The sequence below is a fragment of the Astatotilapia calliptera genome, chromosome 6 (assembly GCF_900246225.1).
Source record: "Astatotilapia calliptera chromosome 6, fAstCal1.2, whole genome shotgun sequence".
NCBI classification, from domain to species: Eukaryota; Metazoa; Chordata; class Actinopteri; order Cichliformes; family Cichlidae; genus Astatotilapia; species Astatotilapia calliptera.
Genome location: NC_039307.1, coordinates 15,811,791 through 15,833,614, shown reverse-complemented (window position 1 = coordinate 15,833,614; position 21,824 = coordinate 15,811,791). Strand labels below are relative to the sequence as shown.

The following is a 21,824-nucleotide window of genomic DNA, read 5'->3' as shown; positions in this document are numbered from 1 at the left end:
AGACTGTTTCACTGAAATAGTCAAAAAGACATTTATTTCTGGCATGAAGGGGTAAAGTTCCTGCTGTATCTCTGTACTCTGTATTTCATGCTAAAACTTACCACACACTCAAAGGCGCTTGCAAAGAAAAGCGTCTGGACTTCTTTAAGTTGCTTGAAGACATTTCACCTCTCATCCGAGAAGCTTCTTCAGTTCTAAGGTCAAATGGTGGAGAGTCCCAGATATAAACCTAGTGGGAGTAACCCCCCACAGAGGGGCAAAAGGACCCCCTGATGATCCTCTAATCGCCTGAGCCAAGGTGTGAAAATGGGTGTGGGTCCCTGGACCCAGCTTCTCGGATGAGAGGTGAAACGTCTTCAAGCAACTTAAAGAAGTCCAGACGCTTTTCTTTGCAAGCTCCTTTGACTACGATGACCTGGATGACTGAGAACCTTCACAGACATCTTACCACACACTCATTTTTTTCCAGTCTTTCACATACAGAGAACAGAATGGATGCTTCTAACTGGGCGGAGGTGGGGTGGGGGGGGATAGTTCAGCATTAAATATTAGCACCTACTTCCAGTGGGTACATTTACAGTATATGCCCTGAGGGACAAGGCATAAAGGCCATTACACTGTGAACATGAGAAGTGAAATTTATATGATTTAAGAAATAAATAATACATTTTTGCAACTCAGGCTATGAGATAATCTCATTTTTTTCTGCAACAAACTGAAAAGTAGTGGAAAATACGTTTGAAGACACAAGCTTTATTTTCCTTTTGGCTGGGAGTTAACATATACACTGATCAAAGACTATTACGGCTTTTATGATGTAATACTATGGGAAAAAAGCTGCTTCATGTTACGCATTTTATAGTCATCTCTCTCTCTCTTTCATTTTTTTTCTTTTTTGCTTTGAACAGGCATTGAGGCCTTTAACAATGTACGAATAAGAGTGAGATTTAGAAGAAAGAAGAAAAAAAAACAGCAGGCAGAAAAACCACATCCCCAGCACCATCATCTCCTCCATCACATCAGCTGCACTCTGAGCCTTTGTCATTGGCTTCTTAAGAATCTATCCATTAATGAGGCAATGTTCAGGTGCCTGGCTCACAGCATGGTTCGCTTTACTTCAGCTTTTTTCTTTGCATGCAGCTATTTTCAATAGGATAAATATATAAAAACAGAAGCAATTCTGAAAACCCCCCAAACTCTTATATACCTGTTTCTTTTTAACCCGTTTTGACAACTACTCATCTGATGTATGTCAGATTTGGCAGGACAAAGTGTAATTCTAGTACCAAATTTGATGAAACTCAGGTGGTCTCATTATCTGGGTCTTTTTCTGTTGGTGGTCAACCAGTGGCACTGATGCCTAATTGATGGTAGACTTACAATTATGAATTGGTTAGACTTAGGATAGCAGCCAAGAAAAGCCAAGCTGATGACAGAGGTTGGTGCTAATTTGGAAAAGTATCTTTATTTCTATCCATCTGTTCTTCATCTACAGCATCTTAATTGGTATTCAGCTTCACATATGTAAGACAAACATGTTGGGACATGAGCTCGAGGTTGTTTGGATGAACAGTCCTCATATGCAGAAAAAAATGCTTTGATACAATTGCTTCGCTTATTGGAGTTATTGCAGCCTTCTTATTCATATTAAATAAGCCTCTTAACCTTAAGGTCAGCCACTGCAATTGGCCTTGTAATCGGAAGGTTGCCGGTTCGAGCCCCGGCTTGGACAGTCTCTGTCGTTGTGTCCTTGGGCAAGACACTTCACCCGTTGCCTACTGGTGGTGGTCAGAGGGCCCTGTGGTGCCAGTGTCCGGCAGCCTCGCCTCTGTCAGTGCACCCCAGGGTGGCTGTGGCTACAATGTAGCTTGCTATCAACAGTGTGTGAATGTGTGGATGACTGGATGTGTAAAGCGCTTTGGGGTCCTTAGGGAATAGAAAAGCGCTATATAAATACAGGCCATTTACCATTTCTAATAACTTTAATTCTAATACCAGAGCTTGCAAAAAGTGCATTTTTTACCAAAGCTCAAATTGCAAAATTGGAGTGTTCAATGATGAAATAAAAACAAGAAATTAAATATTAATTAGCATACATTAGTTTGAATGCATATCACATATGCCACTTCTGAGTTTTTCTCTTTTGTAATTAATTGTGAAATTAAATTATTTACCCAAAACTCACATATTAAGGATGACACAATCCACTTTAAAGGGTACATTTTAGTGGCAATTTCTTGTACTGACACACATTTTTTGTCCCAAATGTTCATCGGTCATGCTACACAACCTCAATATGGCATCTGATCTTTCAGCGTATGTCTCCTGTCTACGTTTCTGCTGTAAAAAAGAAAAGAAAATCCATAAATTAAAAGCATTGTCCCACAGGTAATAAAATCTTCAATTTTAAAACTTCATATTTTTTTTATTAGGCATTTAAAAGTGGCTTACTGAAGACTATAGTAATAAATAACACATTTTTATTGTACTGAAAAATATAATATATCAAATATATATATAATGTACCATCATGTACAGAGGACAATTTAAGCAGAAACTGTAGTGAAAACCACCTTGTGCAATGCAATGGAAAATCCCAAACACTACACCATGCAGGCTCTGTGTCCATATTTATTCATTTATTTCTCTCTTACACACACAGCCGCGCGCACATATCCCCCTCTGCGTGTATCCACAAATATATACAGAGATTTTACTTAGAAAATGTAGAAAAATTGCATATAAAAACATCTCTTACCACATAAAAGTGCTCAGTTTGATAAACTATGCATGTATGTGGCCACATGTGGTTTGAGAGAAGCAAAACAGACTTTTCAGACTCACATCTAACACACCGGCTATTTCATTGATAGTTGTAATATACTTTCACAATGTATTTAGATGTAAAGGTTGAGAATTTGCAAAGGTTTCAATAACCTCCTGGGCTTTATGCCAGTTTCACTGGTTGAAAGGAAATATTTCACACATTTTACTGTATACCACAGGCCACATTGTAAGAATCTTTGCATTTGTTATGTTAAATACAAAGGAATACTTGTCAGTCTGCTGCATGTCTGTAAAAAGCACAAACCTGTGTCATTTTATTAGCTCTCTAATTGAAGCAATTTCTGCCTTTTTGTTGAATGTGCTACTTGTGTGTTTGAGCAGTCTTTGTGAATTACTGTTGAGGACATAAATGCAGCAGCCATCATCAAAACAAAGTCACCACCAATCCCTTTTGACATTTCAGAAGAAAACGAAGCCTGCAACTTTGACTAGTTGAATGTTGGCACAATTTCTTTCCCCCCTACCAAATAAAGAAATGCAAACGAATGTTAAAAAGAAGACACCCTTAAAAAAAATAAAATATTTTAAAGCAAATACCGACAAATCTTATCTGCCATGTCAAGTTACATCTCTTACCAAACTTATAACTAATCAGCACTAAATTATTTGTCGACATGATTTTTCTTTTGGCTCAAAACAAGATCTGCAGAAGTGAAAGCCCAGGCAGGCACCTTCAAGGCCACAAAAAATAGTTTTGTAAACACAGAGAAAACTACGAAAAGCAAAGAAAATTCAAACCTTGATGATAGGAATTTAAAATGGGAGTATAGGAACGTGGGTGGGGGTGGGTTGGAGTGATAAATGTGCAATTAAGCGCCTGACATCCCTCACGTAGCTCCTGAGGAAGGAAATAGTCTTCACAGGTAAACTCAGATCTGTCCAAAACATTTAACACAAACACAGAAGTATTTAGAAGAGCTACCAAACCCTTGCATCAGATAACTTATTTGTCAACTTAGAAGTAAGTGACGATAAGAAACAGCCGTTTGAATTTTTGATAACGACATAAAAAAATATTAAATCCAGTGTCTGACTTGTAAACAAAACAATGACAGAAAGATTTCTCTATTTGTGACATGTGCATAGAAAACCTACTTCCATAAGAGTTTGCTTTAACTCCTCGATTGTACTTCAACATTCGGTCCAGCGTTTCGACATGTGGCATCTAACAGAGGCACTACGACAGGCTACCTATAGCAGCAAATGAAGCTTTTAGGCCTCAATCTGTTTACTTCAACCGTATATACTTTTCAAAACACAAAACAAAATCGCACAATACTCATGGTCAAATGTGCATAAGCTCTTAGATGTACCTTTCCACAATCTGACAGACTTCTGCTAATAACAAAAAAAACCTCCTTCTACCATTACACAGACACAAATAGAAAAGCTTGTTCCATACTCTAATACGGGCTCTCTAATATAACCCACTGATGTAAAGTTATAGTCAAGAAAGAAGGAAAAAATAATTGCACATGTGTATTTGGCATAAATATAAGATTATTTGCTATCAGTATAGCCTGATAGTTTACTAAATATTATCATTGGTTTTCAGATTTTAAGATTAAGTAAAAGTAGACATTTTTGTACAATAAAAGAGATACTGCTTTTTAATTCCTACATAATAGAAGAAAGCTGTATATTCATGGTGATTATAAATACAAAGAGAGGATTGCACTAAGGTATTTGTTCAATAATAAACTGGATTTTTGATAGAAATACTTCATCAGAATATTTGGCCATTCATAATCTCGAAGGCTGCGGGGGTGAGCACCAAGGTGCTGTTGATGTGAAGTCAATAAACCTAACATCAAATTATATTATTTCACATTATGAAAGGCTTTTTCTAACTGCAGTGTGAGTTTATGTTGATCTGCTGGACAGCTAGATAAGGTGGATTAAATAATTATGCTGCGTTCAGATGTCTGGAAGTTGCCCTTGAATTTTTTTGATAAGCAGTTCGCTCTACTTTATATTGCCCAAATGCAGTCCAACTAACAATTTAAATAAGAAGGATGTTTATATATTTGAAAAGGTAGCAAGGTAAAAAAAAGTCTTTGTACAAAACAAAAAGAGAGTGTGATAATATATATTAATATACTATATTGCCTCTACATATAAAACATGTGGACAGGCAAAATATCCAAAACCATTAGGATGGATTTAGGCTAAATTAGCTATTTAAGCTAATTAAGCTAAATAAGCTAAATTAGCTTAGCCTAAATAATAGAAATTAATGTTACATAAAATTCTTGTCCACTATGTTTTTTTATGTATGTATTTACTGTGCCACACTTAAAAAATAAACAAAAACATTACTTCAACAGTAAATAGACATTAAATCTATAAATAAAGGAAAATGCATATTATAATGCATACTCTATTTCTCTTCTATAGATTCATAGAATAGATTTTCTTTACTTAGAATAACAAACACTGCTCCCTAACCTTACATGCCTTGTATATTCTGTCCGTTTCCCCTACTGGCCAAATAGTCACTATTTCATAAGTAAGTAAATGTCATGTTCTGGTAAAAAACAGCCGCTATCAAAGAGTAACCAGTAATTTTACAGACCTTCAATTTTGGAGGTACATTAATCAAAAATGATTCCCAGAGAGGCAGAATTTTTCTCTCAATCACAGCTTCAATAAGACAGGATTTTGTGTGTCCACATTATTTTGGTTTTTTTTTAGTAACAAGCAGAAGTCACTCTCTTTTGCTTTGCTTTTTGTGGTCCTCCCCTCTATGAATGGTGACATTAAACTGTTGACAGTCATCAGTGTTAGGAAAGCATGGGAAACAATTATTTAACATTAAGGAACACGACGATGTGGGTACATGAAAGTAGCAATAGAAGAAAACAAACAGTTTAATATTCAACTGTTATTACTAATACACTAAGGGATAGTGTATTCATTTAACATTTCACAGTAGACAATAGTGTTTTTAAAATGTTTGCTTAGTCAGCTGTAAATCACTGAATCAACTGCTGCTGCACACTGGGTCATTTAGGAAAAAGAAAGAAAATCAATCCTTTAAAAAATAAAACATACTGTGCTTTAAAAAAAACATTAAAAATAAACAGTTGACATTATTCAGAGATTTAGGTCTCAAAGCACCACCGTTTATCAAGTAGACACAATACATTCTTATAAATGAACACAATCAGTGTGTCTTCATTCTAAGCAGCAACCGTAAGAGTTCGCAACCGTAAGAGTTCGCAACAGAGTGGCGACTTCCAACGCTCACACTACATTAATAAGACACATATTCGTACAGTATGTTTGTAGGTGTGCTGCTGCGTGCTTTCAGTTCTAAACTGACACAAACCAATTGGTCTAAACTGCATATCGGCTGATCAGGCACTTATTTGGGTCGTAGAAATAGAATGGAGAAGGACTCTCTGTCATATTTAATGGACAGGTCATATCACCTAATTTTGCTCATTAATGTCCTCTTGAGCATTAGAGGACCTTTCATTTATTCTATGTCTTACATGGAGCAAACTACTTGACTCTGTTAATTTTCCAGGAACAAAAAAGGCGTATTACTGTGAATGGAGCACTATTGCTTTGATCTTGGAGATTTCATGTCCTTCACTTTCTTTCAGGAAAAAGGCTTTATGTGTCTCTGTGTTAGAAGCTGGACTCGGGGACTGTCTTTTTGCGCCCCAGTGAGGTTGTGCTGTAACGAGTCCTCTGCAAGGTGCCGTGAGATGGTTTGTCGCTTGTCAGACTGCGTGATGATGCTGGCGTTGTTGACATCCCATTACGGTGCAAAGATGCTGTCCTACGCACACTCTGCTCTGCTTTTGTTGGGATGTTGGTGGAGCTCTGGGAACGTTTGATTTCAGTTGCTTTGTGCCCCACCTTACCGTTTACCTGCTCATTAACCACATGGCCTGAGCTTTTGGACTTGCCTCTTTCTTCTCCAGTTCGGCCTCCTGCTGCTCCATTGGACAGAGATGGCCTCGACAAGGTCCTTCTGCTTTCTTCTTCAACTACTGCTCTCCCTGACTCATCCTCAGTGGGTTTCCTTGAATCTTTATCCTTCTTCAGGAAGCTACCTTTAAAGAAGGACAGTATTCCGTCATGGCTCTTAGGCACGTCTGCTTTCTTGTTCTTAGAGTTTTCTTCTTGTGTGCTGTGGCGTTCCCTATCAGCCCTGTCTCCCTTTTGTCTTCTCAGAGTTCCATCTTGGAGACTGGGTGTGCTGTAGCTGGGCTGAACTCCAGTACTGGATCTCTGTTTTGTCTCAGTATCCTGTGAAGATTTGGAGGAGCTCTGTTTTCTTCCATCCTTCCTCCTTGTTAGAGTGTTAGTGCTGGAGCTGCTCCTGATATTCACAGTGCTCTCATCCTTAGCCTGGCTCCCCTTGCTACGTCTCAGACTAGCTGCTTTATCTGATGGCCACTTCTGGCCCTCTGGGACCTTTAGAAATGGCGGCTCCTCCCCTGTCTTACCCACACAACTTATACTTCCAACGCTAGACGAACGAACATTGGCTGCAACACGGCTCTTTGCAGCTTCCTTTGTGCTGCGTGGTTCATTCATTAATGTCGCTATCGGATCCTTTGTGCACCGGGGACGCCGACCAGATTCCAAGTACTGTACTAGTTCTACAGGGGCTGGATCAGGTTCAGGGGGAGGGACTGGGTCAGGTTTTCGTCTGTCCTTGGAACCAAAGGACCAGCGCATTGGAAGCACTCTGCTCAAGGTATCCTTGTTTTTGCTGGGGGCTCTCAGGCTCATGCTGCGCCCCTGAAGACCTCTGACAAATGGCCTCTTCTCAAATCCACCTGGCATTTATGTAAAGAGGGAAATATTTTAGGCTTTAAATAAAAACCAAACACGTTTAGACAAATTATAAATAAAACACAAGTCTGTTGACAGCAATGGTCCTTTTACCTCTTTCATCTTTGAAGCCATTGTCCAGGAAGACTGGAGACTCTGGAGAGTCAGGTAAGGAAGATGGACAGGTGGTGGATGCATGAGACACCAGACTGCCTCTCTTACTGTCCCCCGTCAGCCTGATTAGCCAGTGGTCTGACACTGATGAACTTGTGGAGCCTATGACACAGAGAAAAAGGTTTGAGAGGAGGAACATAAAGAATACTCCACTGATTTAACATTGCACACGTTGGACGATGGAAATGCACGAATGCTGTTTAGAAATTCTGTTATTTTATTTTTCATCCGACATATGGAGCTCCTTTACTTCCCATAGTTATAATACCCATAAGTTTCAAGAATCAGTCTACAAAGTGGACTTTGGCCCTCTGTCCTGCATCATTTTCTCTAGAAAGAAGCATGGCAACCATTAGCTGCTGTATGTCTGGTTTGCTCTTTTACTCTGGAATTTGGAATTATTCATAATTTCTGGCAAAAGTAGGCGAGTTAATTCAACAAGGGAGGGAGAATAAAGGGAGCAGATACTAATGGTAAATGAAATCTATCCATAATCACATTCCTGACCCCCCCCCCCACACACACACACACACACACACCCCCACCCCCAATAATTAAGTTAACAATGTGTGAAGAACAAACATTTATTTGCAAAATAAATTACATTAGGCACATTTGCCAGGGCCAGTGATAATCAATGTCTTTTTCAAAAAAGCATTTAAATAAAACCTGCCTCTCGACGAAGATCCTGTTTAAGGCAGAATAAATCTTTTGAAATGCAAATCACACTAATTTCACCAAGAAATTCAATAATGATTGAACAGGTACTTATCCAGCTCTAACAGCAATTCAGCAACTCTCAAAAAGCTGAGTTTTACAAGGATAACTGTCTATGTTGGCTATATTAGATCTTTACATATATTTTCACATAGTGTTGACTCATAGAGAACTTCAGCAATTAATGTCAGGCTGTTTTTCTGAAACATTAAAAAATAAAAAAGTACATGATTAGATTAAAAAAGTGAAGTTTCTCAGACGCCTTGAAAGAGGAATGAATGACAGCTGTCAAAGCAACGTGCACAGCAGACAGGCATTTCTTAGTTCTTTGCTACCATTTGCAAATATTTTACCAGGTAAGATATTTAGACAATGAATAAATTTAGAGTACTATTAATCAATAATATTAAGTACTGGTTGCATATGTCTTTGGGATCTAAATAGAATATGCTTTATCTCTGGCAGCCTATCCAGGGCGTGCCTTGCCTTTCACTCTGAGTTAGCTGGGATAGGTTTCAACCTTCCCATGACCCTGGACAAGGAAAATTAATGAATGGAATCTTAGAGTCTACATAATTTTGTTTTGTGCTGTGTATAAGTTGAGTTTTTGCCCTGACATTTTTTGCTCTGGACAAGAGAGCAAAAAGTGAAGTGACATCAGTACAGTTACTTTGAGTTTAAGGTTACAGAGGAGCTGGCAGCAGTTTATGCTTTGCACATATACATGTTTTGATAGGGCTGAAATGGGCTAACTAGCAGGTGTTCCAGCCAACAGCCTAAATCTGACAGGGAAAAATGCTGAAAAAAGTTATTGTAAGATCTTCACAATATGTAACGTGTTGAGGCGACTCCTGTTGTGGTTTGGTGCTATTTATAAATAAAACTGTATTCAAAAATTGAAATATAATATAACTGAAATGAACCAAGCACTGTACTGTATTACACAACAAGAGGTGATGTGTAAATTATTGATAAAAATTAACCACAATGTTGATGTTGTAACTAAAATACCCAACTTGATAAAAGTAAATTTGTTTGTAGTTTTGGAGCAGCATAAGACAGGATATGGTGACATAGGCTACCAAAACACAGTCATATGGCTCAGCCTGGGTATCGTGCTAAAAACAGTTTGGGAGCTGAGAGCTGCTTTTGTGAGAAGACGGAGAAGAACATTCCAGGGCACTCAGAGGAAGAATGGAGGCAGATCTTGCATTTGCTGTTTATGCGACTCCACTAAATACCAAACTGCAAGGCAGGGGTCTATTTGCACATGAATTGCATAGTCCTATGAAGGCTTTTATTAGAAGGTTGCAGTTTCTTTCAAGATAACTGGAGAGCTACATTTTTGCTCACATGCCACCTGTGAAGATATTTTTTTCTTTGGATTTACCTTTATCAGAACACAAATTCTCAGTGATGAAGTTTAGTAAGAAAAACAAGAAACAGCAACAACAAAAAAAATGCAGATGAGGTCATTAAATTATAAGTAAAATAGCAAAATAAGAAAAACTTCTTCGCAGGCTTGGAATCATTGTCCAGTTGTAATATCCTGTTTCTAACAAACGATAATTTTCAAAGAGATGGCCTTACATTTGACTCTAGAAGACTTTTTATATAGTGAAGCTCATTTCTGACTCACTGACTGCAAGATGTCTGGGTCCTGCTCTATTTGGGTTTTCATCAAATGTGGCAGTGTGAATTCTGGCAAAACATCTCCACTTTTGTCTCATTTGTCTAAAAGACAACTCGTGGTTTGCTCAGATACAGTTTTCCAAGGCTAAGCTGTGCTGCCATGATCATTAGGAGAGAAGAAGCGTTCTCATGCAACTTTTCCAAACAAGTCAAGCTTGTTCTTTGTCTGATTGTACTGTCGGGAACTTTAATATTTAACATGGTTACTTACATCTGTAGAATCTCAGAAGTAGCTCTTCAGTTAACTCCACTGCATAGTCAGACCTTGGGGTTAATTTCCAGCAACATTAAGTTCGGGGATGATTGGTAGCTGTCCTGAATGATTTCCACTTACTAATAATGTTTTTTGCTGTAGAGTGATGGATTTCAAATTGTACGGCTATGGCCTTATAACGCTTCCCAAGGTGAGAGAAAGCAACAATTGCTTTCCTAAGATCACTGCTGATGTCCTTCCCTCTTGGCATCATGTTAACACACATCTGAACACTCCAGATCAGCAAACTGCCAAAACCTCTACTTTCATCGAAGTACTCACACTTGCTAATGATCATTTATTCAATGTGATCAGCAGCACCTGGGTGCTACGGACAGTTTTCGAGGATGCAATAAGGTTAGTACTTAGTTTTTCAAACACTTCTCTTGCATTTTGTTTTGTGTTAAATAAATAACGAGATAGTGTAATATCTAAATTGTTATTTTTTATCTGAGGTTTTGCTGAAATAACATGTACAGAGAACGAGGTTATTTTTTTAAATTATGTTATTCCTGATATCTACTATTTATATTTTATTCTGGCACAGTTGGTGTGGAGTATCCATAATTTTGTTGCACATGTAAAATGACAATAAAGGGTTATTCTAGTCTAAATTTATTCTAATAAAGTTAGAGGGACATAAAAGTGAGCCTTGAAATCTCTGTTTGTTTGATTGGAGTCTGACAGATTTACACAAAACATAGACATTAAGCGATTATTTGTTTATTATGGTATTTATTTTGGTATTTATTAATAACCCCTAATTTTCTAAACCTAGGTTCAATTCCAATTTTATTTTCATTTATATAGTGCCTGTACAGCCATGTGAATATAAAGTCCCATTAGGATAGACCTGATAAAAGAACAATTCTGTAATGATTTTCAGTGGACCCAAACCACTCCTACAAAACGCCTCCACAGTATAACAGAGCTACTGGACCGAACTCACAAATGTGAAAATGGACAAGTTAAACAAAGACCACTTGGGAGCAGAGATGGGCAGTTACGCATTACAAGTAACGCAAGTTGCTTGATGCATAAAGTTAAAAGATTAAAACTAATAAAACTAGTTTCAAAAAGAGACTTTTTCATTTGACTACATTTTATATGATGGATTATGCAGAATAAATAGAATTGGGCTGAAAGATCTATTGCTTTATTACCTATTCAGGTTGTAAATAATTTTTTTAAAGTAACCAAGTAACTAATTACTTTTGAAAATAAGTAATCAGTAAAGTAACGGAATTACTTTTTTGGAAAGTAATCAGTAATTAGTTACTGATTACTTTTTTTTAAGTAACCTCACCAACACTGCTCGGGAGTACTACATACAGTATGGTACAGACTCTATCCAATCATGTGAAAAACTAGGCACAGATCATGATTCAACATCTTGTAGAACCACCTCTAGCAGCAATAGGTTGAAAATTATTGTGGAATATTTTTTGGCCCTTCTTCTTTATAACACTGCTCAGTTCCTTGAGGTTTGCAGGCATTTGTTTATGCATTGCACCCTACAGGCCCTGCCACAGCAATTCAATCAGTTCGAGGTCTGGACTTGATAATTACTCAAATGCACTTGATTAGCACCACCTAGCTGCTGCTTACCCTCTTAATTTCTATAGAAGCATTAAAGGTGTACTTAGTTTTTAAAAGGACTTCAAGGAGTCCTGTCTTTTTCATATGACTGTATGTTCAGACAATTTGTGCAGCTTAAAAAAGCTGTCTTTTTGACTTGTATTGTCGGTGCACCACATGGAAAGAGGTCACTGGTTATTTGGATTTGTAAAAGGCAATAGAGATTGAAAATGTGACGTCATTCAGGGGTAAAACCGCAAAGAATTCTGGGAACTCGTGGCAAGAGGTACTAGCGCAGCAGGCTTTCAATTGAAATCAGTTATACAGCGATAAAAAGAAACACAAAAAATTGCAAGAAGCTGTTGTATTATTAACTGCAATAGCCGGTCGCATGACAGCCACGGGAAGCCGACGGGTAAAGAGATCGGTTGTTATCGGATTACGTCGTTGAAGAGAAATTGTTCGAGCCATGTTTCCGAAGTAACAAAGAGGAGACGGATGGCCTGGATTGCAGCCATTCAAAGATCAAATATAACGTCCCAGAACACTCCAGCTCACAGGTTAGTCTGCTCCAAGCATTTCCACAGAGGTCAGTCTGCTGTTGTAGTTAATGCGTCATTTTTCTTAACATAATTGTTGATATAGTTTACAAGCAAGTCTGGCGCTGAACAGAAATTGTCGCGCTATGCTCCTTTGTTTATTGTGCATAAATAGTGAATTGTCCTGACACAATATTGCGTTTCGCTTCTGTTATTATGGTACATTGACAAAAACATATACTTTTATTCACAGGGTAAAACAGTTGTTTTGTATCACTAATTGCCCAGTACGATTACAGCATACAGTATTATTGTCACTGCTACATTTCTGTGATGGGTACCAGAAATTATTTCCACTACTAATTAATTACCGTTGAGCTCAAAGGTCCTATTAATAAACGGTTAACGAATGTGTATTTATGAAGACGATTTGTGAGACTGGTAAACTTATGATATGTACGATGGTCTTTAGTTCTACACGGTGCATTTCAAGGTCCTGCACCCATCCGTCGGTAAACTGTACCTGGGCTTGTTGCAGTGACCTGAAGTTACTAAACTTCATGAGTGTATGCACTCACTCCAAGAAGCGTATAATTATAAATATGAGCGTGGTGAAAGTTGGGCAGCACGCTAACGTATTTTGTCCCTCTGTGTGCTCGTAAGGGTTTACCCTAAGTAAACCTTTCACTCCTTTGATTTTTTTCCTCGTATCTTTTCTTTGACTTTTCATCAAGTCTGTCTTTGTACGGACCGGCATTGTTCTCCTTCGTTTTGTACAGAACCTTTTTGGGGGGCAAAGAAAAAGCAAGAATTTATTGGAACCGAAGAATGAACGTTTTGCGGTGCTGCAAATGCTTGCATTTGATGCGGTACTTGGATTGTTTTGCCACGGCATGCAATGCGCGAAAGTCACGTGGTCTGTCAATCTCTATAGGAGAGGAGATTACGTAAAGATAAAGGTTGGTATTATAATGATTTCAGGCATTCTGACATTTGTAGTAAGTGTATGGCCTTCAGTGAGCTGCTATGGCAAAAGGTTTCAAAGTTAGCTGCACAAAATTATTACTACTATTAAATCTGACTTTTAGCTCTTAACATACTCTTACCAGTGAAATGCGGTTCATTCTCTCAGTTTAATAATTAATAATTTCCAGTTTAAAAAAAGAAAAAAGAGTCAAACAACTGACTTTACAATATTTTGGATGAGTTCTCGCTTTCTTTTCTTTTTTGCAGTCTGACAGAGGACTTTGCTACACATTCAGCATTTCATGCGGAGCTAAATGAGCAGATCTGACAGACCCGTGGCTTTCTGTGAATCAAAGCAGGTTCTTGACAGTACGGTCTTCTCTGTTTGTACCAGCATGTTTGGCTCTTACTTCAAAGGTTGAAAGACCTCAGTATCATAGCAGCTCACAAGATGCAAGTCAGAGAGGCAGGAGCGCAGGGATAGGTGGTATGTATTAGGAAAAAAACATCTTTTTGCATCATTTATAGTCATGGGATTGGCAGCGGATTTCTTCAAGTCAACTTCCACTTGAAACGTTCGGCGCTGTATTATATAAATATCCGATTAAAACACCAACTTTTATTACATTTTTTCCTCTCTTACTGTGAAAGAGGAAGAAGAGGGATCACTTATGTCTCACTTTTGATTAATTAGAGATTACAGTTGTACTTTATTGTAGGATGCATGCTTGAGACTACAGAGAGCAAGGTGCAATTATCTTACTGTGTTTCTTACAAGTTGCTTGTGGTTAATGATTTATTTGCGGTCCAGCAAAATCATTGTTATTCTGAATTATTCCTATAGCAGTAAATGTGCCCCGCCCCACCATTTATGGAGTCTTGCTCTCGTAAAAAGTCCATTTAAATGTAAATAAACTTTTGCTGTGCAAATATTTTGCACATACTCAATGTACACATTCAGCAAGAACAGGATGTATTAGTTTGTGTTGTCTACATGGTGCATGGTGTATGTGTAAAAGAATCTTTGTCAAACTGTCTCACCAGATACGCTCAGATATATCAGATAAGGTAGGGCTGTGCGATATGACAAAAATACCATATATAAGACATTTATCGTCCTGACAACGATATAAATCACAAAAATGTAACATTTTCTGTAAATTCTGTGAATCTCGGGCAACTCAACTTGCGTTTAGTTTTTCCAGCTGGTCGTCTTTTACCTGGATTCGAGTGTTTTAACCGATGCATGAAACTATACATTTTTAGACATAAGTTGTAACGGCCACCATTTTCTTTCAAAGTTTAAGTCTAAAGTTTATTTTTTAGCACATGACGGCTCTTTTTTTGCTTCTCCTCCGTAAACTCTTACGGATACTCATACTCTTTCACGTGATTCAGTTTACTTTGAAAAGTCAAGGGATCTTGAGCTTTATTGTGAAAGGTTTCAATGGAAAACAAACAAGCGGACAGCGGAGCTACGTGATAGTTTTACCGTCATTGTTGCTAACGGCAACACGTAAAAACAGGCGCTTGTCCGTCCGTAGTGTGGTTATATTAAATATAAGAGAAAGAGAGAATTTAAGAAATTAATATAGCCACTACAGTGACCATCAAAACGATGAAAAAATATTGCCGTAAACAGTTTATTTTACGACACCACAAAACAAACGATAGCGTAAAATGAAACGATAGACGTTTTTATATCGTCATCCGATGTATATCGTTATATCGAACACAGCCCTAAGATAAGGTGTCAGACGTGTGTGCGTTTTGCGGAGCACAGTGCAGCAGACAAAACAGATATATTTGCGTCCTTGAAAACCACTCCTGCCTAAGGTACGTATGTTGAAAGTACAGACATTAATTGACTATTTACCATTTTTAGGACCATTGAAAAACAATCACAAGCTCTTATATGCTTTCAGTTGTCTGGTTTGCTTGTTATTTCACAACATACCTCTGATGGAGCTGCTGGCTGACCATGGGGGAATGGTGTTTCGCCTCTGGTAGAAAAGGATGTAAGCACCCCTTGTGCACACTTCCTCATCTTGCACCAGGTCTACGCTGCTGTCGTCGTAGCTATACCACTGACCATCCACTGAATTCCTACAGTAAGCTGGAATAAAAAACAGACAACAACGGTAAATAATGTTTTTCTCGCATAATTGTTATCAGAAAATTGCATGCAATATGGAGATTAACTCATTTTTCCCCTAAAATGCCTTGGGAGGTCCATAGCACATAATCTCTTTGCTGCCTGTAAATACAGTGTACATAGAATAGCTTCACATTTAAATGTGAGTTGTACTTTCCTCCACTGCAGAGACTGTTGATAGTGTATGTTTCTCAGCTTGTTAAAGCAGCAAGACAGAATACATCAAGGACCATTCCTGGACACTTGGAGCTGCTCTCCAGCTACAGTTTCTTGTTGTTCAGGTGCTATTTTGATTTATTTTAAAAATGTGTTTAAAGATGCTGTTATTTTTTTTTCATTCCAGTAAAATCAGATCAATTTTATTTATTTTTCTTAGTTAAATGAGGGACACCACCACAGATTGTGTTATTGTGCATAACACAATTGTGCATTACACTGTTGGGCTCTCAGGTAAAAGATGATTTTATGGATGCAAATGTAAAGTGGTAGCTGCCATGGCGAAGACCTGCTTTCTCCTAATCTCCAGTTGTCACTTCTATTTCTGCAAATTAGGTACGAGTCTTCAATTTTATTCTTGTATTTCAAATGTAAATTTGATTTATTGCAGAGTCCGCCATATTGAATGGTGCGTATGTAATGTTTTGTATTGATTGTAATGAAATTGTGCATGGTCCAAGGAGCTTGCAAAGAAAGGCGTCTGGACTTCTTTAAGTTGCTTGAAGACGTTTCACCTCTCATCCGAGAAGCTTCTTCAGTTCTAAGGTCAAATGGTGGAGAGTCCCAGATTTAAACCTAGTGGGAGTATCCCCCCACAGAGGGACAAAAGGACCCCCTGATGATCCTCTAATCACATGAGCCAAGGTGTGAAACTGGGTGTGGGTCCCAATCAGCCAGGGTTTCGGGTGAGCTCATTGTGAAACCTGGCCCCACGTTATCATGCGATTTCCTGAGGTCAGATGGCCCAGGATGTGAGTGGGCGTTAAGGTGTCTGGGGAGGGATCTCAAAACTGGATTATAGATGACAGACAGTTGGTGTTATAAACCACCGCCTCTGTTCAAAGATGGTCGCTCACAGTGGACATAGATGGCTTCTTTCACTCCTCTTTCAAACCATCTGTCCTCTCTGTCCAAAATGTGAACATTGGCATCCTCGAAAGAGTGTCCTTTGTCCCTAAGATGCAGATGGACTGCTGAGTCTTGTCCTGTGGAGGTGGCTCTTCTATGGATTCTCCCAATGGGTTTAAATCTGGGACTCCCCACCATTTGACCTTAGAACTGAAGAAGCTTCTTGGATGAGAGGTGAAACGTCTTCAAGCAACTTAAAGAAGTCCAGACGCTTTTCTTTGCAAGCTCCTTTGACTACGATGACCTGGATGACTGAGAACCTTCACAGAAAGAAATTGTGCATGCTATTTACATTTTTAATGAAAATAAAGATTAAAAATAAATAACTAAAAAGCTGTCCTGCTAAGGATACAGGACAACTTCACTGCATTGAGAAGCCAATGGGTGGGGCTTTATACCGTAAAATCTTGCACAACCTCCTTTCCTCAACCAGAAAACTGAAGATATGCTGGAAGACCTGTCCACGGCCTAATAATGACCCAAAAAATAATGCCCAGGTAACAAAGAAGCATATCAGGGTCATGTAGATGCCTAGCCAGACCTCAGTCCTGTAGAAAATCTATGAAGTGAGCTGAAGCTTCGAGTTGCAAAGCAGCAGCCAAGAAACCTAAAGGATTTGGACAATTCTGCAAACCTGGTGACCATCTACAGGAAATGTCTTATCGCTGAGTTTGATAACAGGGGTTTCTCCATCAAGTACTAAGTCATGGTTTGCTTGGGGATTAAATGCACATTTAAATCAATGGCATGCAAATCAATTTAGGTGCTTGTGCAATGTACATTGTGTTTTTTTTCTTCTTTTGATGGTTTTCAGTCTCCAGTTAAAATGAAACATTGAAGACTTTATTTTTGTTGTCAGTGAGCAAACTTACAAATTCAGCAGGGGAATTAAGGAATTATTTTTCCCCCGACTGTACATAAACTAGACAAAGACTGTACATGTTATTTTACTAATGGGGAGCCACCCATTAGTAAAATAACATCATTCTTATCAGACACACGTAGTTTGAAAATCCTCCACATACTAACAGTCTAAATGGCAGCCTGGACAGTACCTGAAATTGGAAATCCATCCCACATTTAGGGACTCACTTAGCTACTTGCAATTACTGTGCACAGGACTATTGGGATGAACCACAGTTCACTGAGCTGAGGATAGTAGAGACCCAGACTGCTGGAGGGTTGTATCGAAACATTTCATTTAAAATTAAAACACTAAGCAGCACAGAGCAGTTTACTTTGCTGAGGTATTGAGTATGACAGATGGGCATAGACTTTCTCAAAACTGATTGGTCAAAAACATCTGCCAAAGAAGACGGGATAACTCAGTGTTGCATGTTATTTGTCATTGAGAGATCTGAACTGTCATTTGAAGTGAAAATGGTCTTCCTTGTGGAGTTAGCATTCTAGCTAAATCTGGTCCCTGTTGTAATACACACACACACACACACACACACACACACACACACACACACACACACACACACACACACACACACACACACACACACACACAGACTAATTTTCATATCTTAGTGAGAACATCTAATTGACATAATGCTTTCCCTAGACACTTACCCTAACCATCAAAAATGAATGCCCTCAGCCTAAACCTAACCTAATTGTAACCCTGACACTAAAACCACATTTGGAGCCTCAAAAATTCCTTCAAACTCGTGGGAATGAGCATTTTGTCCCTCTAAGTGACTGTTGGTCCCCACAAGTATAGTGGCATGCCAATTTTCTGTCCTCACAAAGATACCTAAACATGTACACACACACACACACACACACACACACACACACACACACACACACACACACACACACACACACACACACACACACACACACACACACACACACACACACACACACACACACACACACACACACTTTGTATATATCCATATTATGCAGTAACTTCATTTGTGTGGATGTGCCAACTGCATGACAGAAGAGTGTGTATGAAAAGCAATAAGAAGACGTCATTGTTACATACCAGTATAATGTCCTCCATGCATTCCTCCGTGATGGTTACACACAGCATAAAGATCATACAGGAATTCATGAGGAAGCATCATGTCAGCAGCTTGGTGTGGTTGGCCTGAGTGCTGTTTCCAGGAAGGTGGTGATGGCCCCATATTCAGGTTCTTCATGCTCTGGCTTCGCTTCACTACATGCGGTGCCATGTCCAGACCAGTTAGAGGGAAACGCACGAGTGTTGACAGCTTGTTCCTTCGCTCTCCAACCTGTTTCAAAAATCATTATTCATACATACAGTCCATACACACCATTATGTTTGCACATTTTTGTACTTTAAATACTTGGAAATACTTTTTTTTCTTTTGCAATTCTCAATAGTAATGTGCCAATTACTATTTTTGCCTAATGGCAAAGGCTTGACTGATTCTATATCCACTCTTTTGCTGTGACAGGAACAGCAGGGACTCTATCTATAGAAATGTATGACTGATTGATTTACAAAGTATTGTGTTGATTATAGTTACAATGGAAAACAAAATGGTCATTTCCTTAAATATGTGTTGTGTCTAGAAAGTGATTTGAGGGCACCTGCGGCAAGCAGTATGAAGTTCACAGGGCATACACCAGTGTACCCAGTACAATGGCTCAACAATCACCTTTCAACATGAGAGTGATGAAAAGCATTCAAGCAAGAAAATGCTTGAGTAGCTTTACAATAAGTATTGACTGTTCTGAGTGGTGCAGTAATAAAATTTCTCAACATAACAACTAACACATGCGAGCCTGACAGAAAGAATGTGAGTCTGAACACAATTTTAAGATATTTCAGCTTTGGGTATGTAATTTATTTAAAAAATTGAAAACATAAATATTTTTGTTTCTCTGTTATTTTAGAGTCTTTACCTTACAATATAAAGCACCTTGAGGTAACAGTTGTTGTGATTTGCGCCTATATAAATTAATCTGAATGAAAATGAATTGACCAAAACATACAGCGAAAGCTGGTCAGGAGATTTTTGAAAGTAAAGTCAGTACTTTTAATGACCAGGTCTGTCACCTGATCTCACTGAGCAGTGGCTGAAGACAAAGTTAAAAACAGAACAGCTCGTGAGCAAACAATTGGAATCAACTGCAGTAAAAGCTAGAACTACATTTAGATTCACAAAGCTGTACAACAACAAGTGAATATGCAGGCAAATATTACTCTGTTAGGAATCTGAACATCTACAAAAAGATTCAAAAGTAAAACTAGCATATAGCTGCCAAATGAATTAAACGGCAAATAAATAAAGACAAACTATTTGCATATGTCAAAGAAACATAAATGAATTCTGCTTTTACTTACTGTCAGTTTTATTCCAGAGGCTCTTTAGAAGTAACCAGAATCAGAAAACAAAAGTTTTAGGTCAGTAAAAGAAGTGCCCAGCAGTTTTCTCTTACATGCTTGTGATTCAGTATGGATTTTTTATTCAAATCACTTTTTAGTATAGAAGCTTTCCTACTGAGATTGAATCCTTATCATGATGGAAGGCCCTGCATAACCCCCCAACCTTAGAAATTGTGCTGTGCATATTACTGGCTCTGGTCTCTGATGCTAAGCCGGTGCTTGGTACAGATTTTGGCAGACTGACTGACTGAATTCTAATGCAGAGAGAAAAGGTGTGTCAGTCAGGAACTCCAAAATCAGGATCTGATACTAGAGTTTTTGAAGAAAGGGTCTCATGTGAGGTGATCAGCAGGGCTTAACTCATGGGGCCTTCCCTCTTTCTGCTTCTTTCTTTCCAAGCAAAGTGTAAAAGCCTGAAGTCTGACTTTTTGTTCTTGGCTCTGGACAAGAGCTGTGGTGCCTGCGACACAGCCCACATATACTACTTCCCTTTGTACGTGGAATAACAAAAGAGTTTGAAATTGAGCAGCACAATAGGAAGTGATTTGTTCATGGAGGCAAGTGCATGCTTTGATAGAAAATGGGACACACTGACAGGTGTTAGAACTGATGTTTGTCCAAATCTGACATGGAAAAATGTTGGACTTTTGAAGTGGACGAAGGATAAAGTGAGTGAAATTAACCCACAACTAAAATTGGTATTTTGGCATTGTATTATACACTAAGAGGTGCTGTGTAAGTCAGAGCAAAATAATTAACCATGTTGCTAATGTCATAACTAAAAGAGTTTATTGGGGAATATATATCACACATCTGTCAGGGGGTTCAACCTGAGCAAAGTGCTAAAAACAGTGTGCAGCCTGACAGCAAAAATTCAACAATTTTGTGAGACAAAAGGCAAAGGACATCCAGAACTGTCAGATGCATAATGGAAAGCTGATGCTGCGTTTGCTGTTGATGTGACTGTCCTACCTCAGCTTTAAAGCACTTGTTCAGGCCAAAAACAGACTAGATCTCTTTCACTGAACAAGAAGAAAGAACTGAAAAACGTCACATGAATACATGAAACTACAAGTAAGATGGCAGTACAATATATTCTATAAAGTAAAATAAAGTTTAGGGTATTTGAAATTTAGCAAAAACATGCACATTTTGCTCACAGTTGTTTTTGAGAAAATTGATTAAATTGATAAATTGTCTTAAAATATTGGTGTTTTTAACTATACCTCTTACATTTTCATTGCTTAATTGTAACATCTGCTCTCATCAGCAGCAGTTTATAAGATTAATATTGAGCATAAATGAGTCCAGCTTATTGGTGCAGCCCCCCACAGCAGTCCCAGTTTCTCAACATTCGACAGTTCCAGGTAAGACTCGTAATGACTGTGAGGAATTTATTATGTTCAGCAAGGCGGTATTAAGCACTAATGTAAAATATTACAGCACTACACTCCGGGGAGTGTGCGGAGCAATTGTACAGATTAAGTGAAAAGAAAAATCCCATCACTACATAACTTCTTACATCTATTCTATCCACGGAGGACATAAATGAATAGGCTGGGTCTCAGGAGCATATTGGCACATATGGAGCAAAAGGATCTTCAGGGATGT

General features: G+C 38.4%; 1 protein-coding gene across 1 annotated transcript in view; it reads right to left on the bottom strand.

Moving 5' to 3' along the window:
- Window positions 1–2,248: 2,248 nt before the first annotated feature.
- The window catches only part of usp43a (ubiquitin specific peptidase 43a), a 134,063-nt gene continuing 114,487 nt past the window's right edge, over window positions 2,249–21,824 (bottom strand). The window contains exons 13-16 of the mRNA XM_026170554.1: window positions 18,843–19,092; window positions 15,518–15,676; window positions 7,756–7,917; window positions 2,249–7,646 (exon numbers count right to left, since the gene is read on the bottom strand). Coding sequence (XP_026026339.1) covers window positions 6,484–7,646; window positions 7,756–7,917; window positions 15,518–15,676; window positions 18,843–19,092 — 1,734 coding nt within the window. The 3' untranslated portion in view covers window positions 2,249–6,483. The remainder of the gene's footprint in view (window positions 7,647–7,755; window positions 7,918–15,517; window positions 15,677–18,842; window positions 19,093–21,824) is intronic.